Raw genomic sequence first — 7,446 nt, forward strand, 5'->3', positions numbered from 1 at the left:
ATGGGGCACTGCCAGCATACAGCTCCCTCCCATCCATCACTGCCTGCACTGCAGGAACAGCAGCAGCCATCACTTCGGAACACCGGACACTGCAGGAATGCAGGACTGCCGCCCATCCAGCACTGCAGGAACACGAGGCGCTCCAGGGATGCCACTTGTCCAGCACTGCAGGGCTGCAGGGCACTGCAGGGCCATGGGGCGCTGCGGACATTCAGTGCTGCCACCCCTCCAGCACTGCAGGGCCGCTGTGGCAGGAGCAGAGCAGCACTGCCCTTGCTGCACTGCCACCACAGTGGCACTGCCAGCCTCGCACTGCCAGGTACAGAGGCACCACCCACCCAGCACTGCAGGGATGCAGGGGCCCTGAGCCTCATCCCTCCTGCACAGCCTGTGGAGCACTGCCACCCCCGGTGCCCCAGCAGTCAGAGGGACACCAGGTCCCTGCCCAGGCTGCGCTGCAGTGCGGAACCCCCGGGCAGCCCCCGGCAGTGCCCAGCCCCGGCGCACTGCAACGGCAGCACAGCATCCCCCTCGCTGCACAGTCACTAGGCAACCCCACACCCTGCGCCAGCAGCTCCTGTTCCCTTCCTCACTGCAGACACACTGTTCCTTCCCGTTCCCTCCCACTCTAGTCTGGGACATGGCACGCACTGGGTGCCCACCCCATGCCGGTGCCCACCCCGCTGCTGCAGCGCAGTGTTGGGAGCTGTGCCCCCCTGCATTGCAGGGACACCCCTGCACTGCTGCACCCCTGCACCGCTGCCCCCACCGCTGGTACTTCTTCCCTGTGCCCACACACTGCCCAGGCCATGCCAGCCCCACAGGCTGTCCCCTCCTGTGACAAGCCACATGCCCTGCCACCAAGCTCCTGTCTGGTGGTGTGCTTGACCACCAGCTTTTCTGTTCCATTCTGGGAACACATACTCCTCCTCCAGGGTCCAGGAGCTTCTGCTGAGCTGTGAGCATAAAGTGTTTCAACGGAGCTCACTGGCACCCAAAAGCCCAGAGACTGGATGCCCTAAAATTAACAGCCACAAACATCTGCCAAGGCCCCACAGCATCACCCTGCTCTCACCGCTCCCATCGCTTCCTCTCTCCACACTCTGCACCCAAGGACAAGCAAACACTCCATGGGCAAGCACTCCATCACCATCACCATCCCCCTCTGTGGTGCCACACTGCAAATGCCCAGTTCCCGGTTAGCCTGGCATGGCATGGATCCTCAGCAAGTGGAACATCCTGCACTGCCCTCCTTGGTACTTCCCACAAGCCAACAGCTCCCAGTGCCTCCACCCCTCTGCTTTCCCACGGACATGGAGACATGGACAAGATGAGCTCTGCCTCTGCAGTGAAAATACATCTCCGTGCCTGGAGAGGAGACTGTGGCCCTAAAGCCCAGCTTGCCTCTGCTCCCTTGTCCTGCCCCTTCCTTTGTGCAGAGCAGAGCCATTCCCATCTGGCTGAGGCCGTGCAGAGCTGCCCCCACCAGCACTGGGATGTGTGAGTCCAGGAGGAAAGGATGAGAAGAGAGGACGTCTTCCATCCCTGGACTGGGCTGAGGATGGAGGTCAGGAGCCAAGCAGAAGCACGGGCAGTGTGTGCACACACACGTGTGTGTGTCTGTGCTGGTTGTGCACAGTGAGCGTTCCAGAGGGTGCACCTGCCCGGAGCACGGCCGTGTGTCCTTAGGTAAAGGCACCCAATCCCACCTGTGCCCTGGCAGGGTGTGCAGCTGTGTCACACGGGGCAAGGAGCACATCCCTGCCCGCTCCGGGCCCGTGCCCCGGGCGTGAGCTCCTGCTCCCGCACGTGTGTGCGCCCCACACAGCGCGTGTGCCCCGTGTGCGCATGCCCCTGGCGCTGCCTGGGGCTGTGTGTGATGTCACCCGTGCGGGGGCACTGGCACCTGGGTCACGCTCATGTCTGCCAGCCCCCAGGTGTGCTCACACCAGACCCCCCTCACCCAGCTGCCTCCACGGGGTGAACCTGCCCCGAGGTCCGCCAGCCCTGCGCTCCTGCTGGGGATGGCCGTGAGTGAGGACAGGGAGGATGGGCAGTTCCAGCTGTTGGGAAAGGGCTCCTGGAGGATGCCCGAGCTGGGAGAGGCACCGTGCCCGCCGCTGAGCTGTTTGCACTGGGCTGTTTGCACCGGGCTGGGCCTGGCTGCTGGTGACGTAGCCACGTCCTGACTAAGCCCTGGTGAGAGGTGAAAGATCGCCAGGAAAGGGAAAAGTCTCAAGGCAGTGCTGATGCCTCACATGGCTGAGGGAGCTGGGAGGGAGGGCCCGGCAGCTGGAAATGCCAGGAGTCCTGTGCCAGCCTGGAGGAGGAAGGGTGTCACCTAAAGGTGTCCAGCACCCAGGATTTCTTCCCCAAAAACAGGGCTGGAATCTGAGCCCAGGCCCCATTCCTGCAGGTGAAGCAAGGCATCCTGCAGAGCAGGGAGCTGCGAGGAGGAGAGGGCCTGAGAGCCTGAGGGGCACTGCTGGAAGGCACGAGGGGCCCTGGGCTGGGCAGGATAAGGAATCAGCAGGGTCAGGAATCCTGCTCGGCACCCAGGGGTGCGAATGACACGGTGAAGACGTGAGAGCCCAGAGCTGGGCGTGAGGAGGAGGAGGAGGAGGAGTAGGAGGAAGCCTCCACAAGCACGTCTGTGCAGGAGACACAGGCTTCCCAGGGGCCAGTCCAAGGCATCAGGCTATTTTCCCATGGGATCTAAGGACCATCCCACACTTTCTTCTTTGGTGCCAGGCACCTTTTTCCAACCTGCTGGCAAAGCACAGAGCACTTAAAAATAAAAGCCCCTCCCAAAACAACTATTCCTCCGCACACACAATTCTCCCTACGGGGAGTGTGTGAGAGAGACTGAACCACATGAGAGAGGCGTTAGTCACGCTGCTTAATGCATGACTGGGAAGCTCTCGGAGGACAGTGGCATGCAAAATCCGACAGAATTCAGCCATCCCCACCAAAAAAAAAACAAGCCTTAATGAGAGAGAGGTTATAAAGCGCCGCGAATTTAAGCAACTGCTTGAACAAGCCTGTGCTCCCTGTGATTCCCACAGCCTGCTGGCCCCGTTCCACGGGAGGCAGCACCGCTTCGGGAATGGGCACCAAAGCCCAGCCTCTCCTCGCTCCCAGCGGCTGATTGCGTGGCTCGGAGCCACGGCTCACAAGTCTGTCCAAACCCTGCACTGAGCACACAAGTGCTAATCCCCCCTCCACGCTCCCCCCAGCCCTGCTCCGACACCCGGAGCTGAAGCCACATCCCAGCCAGCAGCAAACAGCTCATCCCAGCTCCACGCGGAGATCAGCGATCGGGCTAGCCGAGAACACGGCCGCTGATGGTCAGTCCTGCGCCGAAGGCACGGATGGGCTGAATCCTGGGTATTCCGTAGCACGTCCCAGGATTTGCTCCAGCTCCGGCTGCCACTGCGGCTGCTCGGCGTTTCTGCAGGCTGGGCCCGAGCGCCGGGAGCCAGAGCACCCCGCGAGGAGGAACCCCACTGGCCTGGCAACAGCGTCACCCCAAAATCATCCCTGAGGAGCTGGGCGGTGATGAAAAGCCGGCAAAGCCCAGGGCCCTCCCTCCCCTTGCTGCCTTCTCCACATCCCTTCTAAGTCTGGCAGCCAGCGAGGCAGAGACCTGTCAGAGCCTCCCTGGAGTGGCACCCTCATCCTCCCAGCCGTGGGTTCCCCACAGCCACTCCGGGCTCCTGTCCCCTCCTGCCACCATCCCACCCTCCATCCCGGCTGGAGAGGGGCCCTGGGGGAAGATAAAAATGTCGCGGGCCTGGAACACCCGGGCAGGGCCGCTGGGAGCCGGGCACAGCGGGAGCGGCTCCGCTCCGGGGATGCAGCCGGGAGGCTTGGGGGGACCTTGGGGAAGGGGCACAGGGTCGCCCCCGGCCTCGCAGCGCGCCGCGGGAGCCGCTGCTGCCGGCTGCGGGGGCTGGGAGGGAGGATGGAGGCCGGGCTCCGCTGCCGGCCGCCGCGGCCGAGGCTCCCCCCGCTCCCCGCGGCGCTGCCCGGGCTGAGGCTCCGGCTGCCGCCAGCTCCGGCTGCGGGCACGGAGGGAGCGGAGCCCCCGCTCCCCCAGGCGGCTCCGCCAGCCCCGCGCACACGCACAGAGACACGCACACACACACGGACACACGCACGCAGACACCCGTGACAAAACCACGGGAGCCGCTCTGCCGGCACCGGCTTCGCGCTCAGGGAAACAGGGATCCTCCGCGGCGCGGCACGCACAGCCCGCCGACACACTCGGAGCCCGCTAACACGGTCGGAGCTCGCTGACACACTCGGAGCCCTCTGACATACTCGGAGCTGGTTGACACACTCGGAGCTCGCTGACACACTCAGAGCTCGCTGACACACTCGGAGCTCGCTGACACACTCGCAGCCGGCTGACACACTCGGAGTCGGCTGACACACTCGGAGCTCGCTGACACACTCGGAGCTCGCTGACACACTCACCGCACGCACACCCGTCACACACACACAGCTCCGCACACAGACACTCGCACCCACTCGTGTCCCCGCACCCCGGTGTCACACGGACCCCACGCGGACACCCCTCCACACCCTCGGCGTGCGCCCCCAGAGCCCCTCGCTCTCCGCCGCTCCGGCTCACGCACAGCCCCGCTCCCAGCCGGCTCCCGGCTCACCCGCAACTTCTGCGGCTCCCACGCAGCCGCGCATCCCGCGGGCGCACACACCCAGGGCTGGACGAGGGACACACACCCAGGGCCACCCCCACGCGGAAAAACAAACACCCCGAAAGACGCGCGCACCCCCCGCCACAGCCGCCCTCCCGCAACCCCCGCCCGCCCTGCGGCGCGCCGCGCTGTGCGGGGCTGGCCGCGCTCCGCTCCGCGCCGCACAACAAGTGGCAGCGCCGGGCGGGACCGGGGACAAACGGGAGCCGCCCCGCTGGCCGCGGAGCCCCGCGCAGCCCGGCGCGGAGCGGAGCGGAGGGATGCGGGATGCTCGGGAGCGGGATGCTCGCCAGCGCCGCTTCCGCCGCCGCCCGGCCCCGCGCTCCCGCACAGCGCCGAGCTCCGGCGCGGGGCATCCCGCACCCTTTCCCCCCCCCCCCCCCCCCGCCCCCGCGGCTCTGCCTGGCTGCGGGCGGGGGTCCCGGCAGCTCTTACTTGGATGGTGCCGGCGCTGCGCTCCGTGCCGAGCCCCTGCGCGCTGGTCCCGCGGCGTCTCCATCGCCTCCTTCCCGCCGGGACCGCGCTCCCCCCACCCCCCCGGCTCCTCTCGAGCGTTATCCACGGATGAAAACCAAACGGAAAAAAAATACTGGGGAAAAAAAAAAAGGAAAAAAAAAAAAAGGAAAAAAAAAGAAAAAAGAAAAAAAATGGGGAGGGGGGGCAAAAAATATATAAATGTCCCGTGGGAACCGCCCCCCTCCCCGGGCCGGGGCTGCGGCTCCTCCGGCGGAGCGGCGGCTCAGGCTGGAGGCAGCCCCGGTGGGCAGCTCGGTCCGTGCCCGCCTCCGTCCCTCGGTGTGTGTGAGGATGTGCAGGGGAAGCGCAGCGCAGGCACGGCCCCTTCCCCCCCCCCGCCCGCCGCTGCCTCCGCCTCTCGCCGCCGCCACCATGGGGAGGTGGAGCTCCGGCTCCTTATCAGATCCCGAGCCCGGCCGGGCTGCCGGGACGAGCGGGCAGCGGCTGCCGGGCAGAGCCGCCCTGCTCCGGGCTGCCGGCACCGCGCCCAGCGCCGTGCCCGTGGAAAACGGGGGTCCCCGCGGATCCCCGGGCCCCCTCACCCCGGGGACCCCTCCGCTCCGCGCCCGCACACGTGCGGCTCGGGTCTCCCTTCTCACTCCCCTCTCGGTGTTCTTAATAATTAATTCGCCGGTTTATTCTTCCAACCGCCGCTTCGCAGCCCCGCAACCCCGCTGCACAGGGCCAGGGACCCGGGCCAGCGCAGCCGGGAGGGTCCCTCCGTGCGACCGAGCTCAGCGGGGACTGTGCCCACCCTGCCCGGCCCCCCCAGCCCAGCAGGGCTGCGGGCAGGCTGCAGAGCCGCCCTGCTGGCTGCGGGGCCGGGGCTGGAGCGGCCGCTGTGCCCTGCCGTCACACCTCGGTGAATCACGGCTTCGTTTATCGCGGGGTGTCGGGGCGCAGCAGGCACGGAGCACCTGCGACTCCCAAAAGCACCCGCGAGCTCCCAGCGCCCTTGCGATGCTTTCACAAGCTCTTCTCCCTGAGCTGGCTCCTCACCCCGGCACCTCGGCTGGCCAAGCCAAGTCCCCGGGGGCCTGGGGACAGCGCGTTCCAGGGCTGCCCCTTCCCTTGCTGCCTCCGCCGCCTCCGCGCTCCTGCAAGGAGCGGCCGCGCTCCGTGCCGGGGGCTGGAGCTGCAGCCCGACCCTGCCAAAACCCTCAGCCCCCTCCGAGGGTCTCGCAGCCCGTGGCGCTGCCCCTCACCCGCCTTCCGGGCCGCTTGCGGCGCGGATTTCTCGCCAGGATGCTGGAAAGTCCTTCCCGCTCCGCCGCAGCGAGGATGGGAGCGCGTCTCCCCGCTGAGCTACGCCAACCTGTTGCGCAGCGCCCTTCGCTGCACACATGCTCAGCTCGGCTGCATGACTGCACCATCTAGAGGCTGCGCCTGCCTGCTCGGAACAGCCCTGCTCTATCTCACCCCCTAAATCGCCCCGTTTTGCCCCCAGAATTGCCGTGCTTTTCTCCCAATCTCCCAGCTTTTCCCCGGAAACAAGCGGGTTCAGGCCGTGGCAGGGCGGCATCCCGCTGGGCAGGAAAAGGGGGCTGGCGAGTCATCCCTCAGGATGGAAAGCCCAGCTCTCTTCCCAGACTTTCTGCTCCTCCAGAGATGTCGGCTGCTCCCGTCTGTGTGCGGTTTGTTTTTTTTTTTTCCCGAGTGTCAATTCACATGAAGCCAATTACACAAGAGATGTGAATTGAGAAGCCAGGGAAGGTCACAGCCCACCTTTGGGGCAGGGAGAGGAGCTGTGGGGTTTGTCAGGCTGTGCCCTGCTGATCCAGCGTGAGCTGGGTAGGGAGAGGGAACGAAATTCTCCGGAGACAAGGGGAGATTTGATGGATCAGTAACTGGCGGCCCTCCTTGGAGGGACAGAGAGCTGGAGCAAAGGGAGAAACTGAGAGAGTGACCCCGTGGATCTGAGGCTGCCCGTGGAGCAGGGACAGCAAACTTTAGAGATTGCTGGGGACCAAAGGTTTGCATTTCACAAGAGTCATGGGGCAGTCAAGGAGTCGATGGGCAGCGGCACAGGGAGTGCCGGGGAGCTGGGCACGTACATGGATCACTGGATGCCGCTGATTTGTGGGACACCTGTGACTGTCACCTCAGCCTCTGCTCACACATGTTTCTGAGGGACAGGTCCAGGCTCTAGGAAGGCAGGGGAAAAGTGGTCTGGCATCAGGAACTACCTCTGTGCAGCCCAGGGGGACAG

At 65.7% G+C, this 7,446-nt stretch overlaps 1 protein-coding gene across 3 annotated transcripts in view; it reads right to left on the reverse strand.

The window, feature by feature from the left end:
* Nucleotides 1-6,487, reverse strand: part of PCDH1 (protocadherin 1) — a 54,741-nt gene extending 48,254 nt beyond the window's left edge. For 2 of the 3 annotated variants that reach the window (XM_084215610.1, XM_084215612.1), the window contains exon 1: nt 5,157-5,260. In XM_084215610.1, the coding sequence (XP_084071736.1) occupies nt 5,157-5,220 (64 nt within the window). In that variant the 5' untranslated portion in view covers nt 5,221-5,260. Of the gene's footprint in view, nt 1-5,156; nt 5,261-6,442 lie in introns of those variants that run through there. The other variant, XM_084215611.1, reaches the window with a different exon arrangement.
* Between the last annotated feature and the right edge of the window lie 959 nt (nt 6,488-7,446).

This window comes from Fringilla coelebs (assembly GCF_963513975.1).
Source record: "Fringilla coelebs genome assembly, chromosome: 15".
NCBI classification, from domain to species: domain Eukaryota; kingdom Metazoa; phylum Chordata; class Aves; order Passeriformes; family Fringillidae; genus Fringilla; species Fringilla coelebs.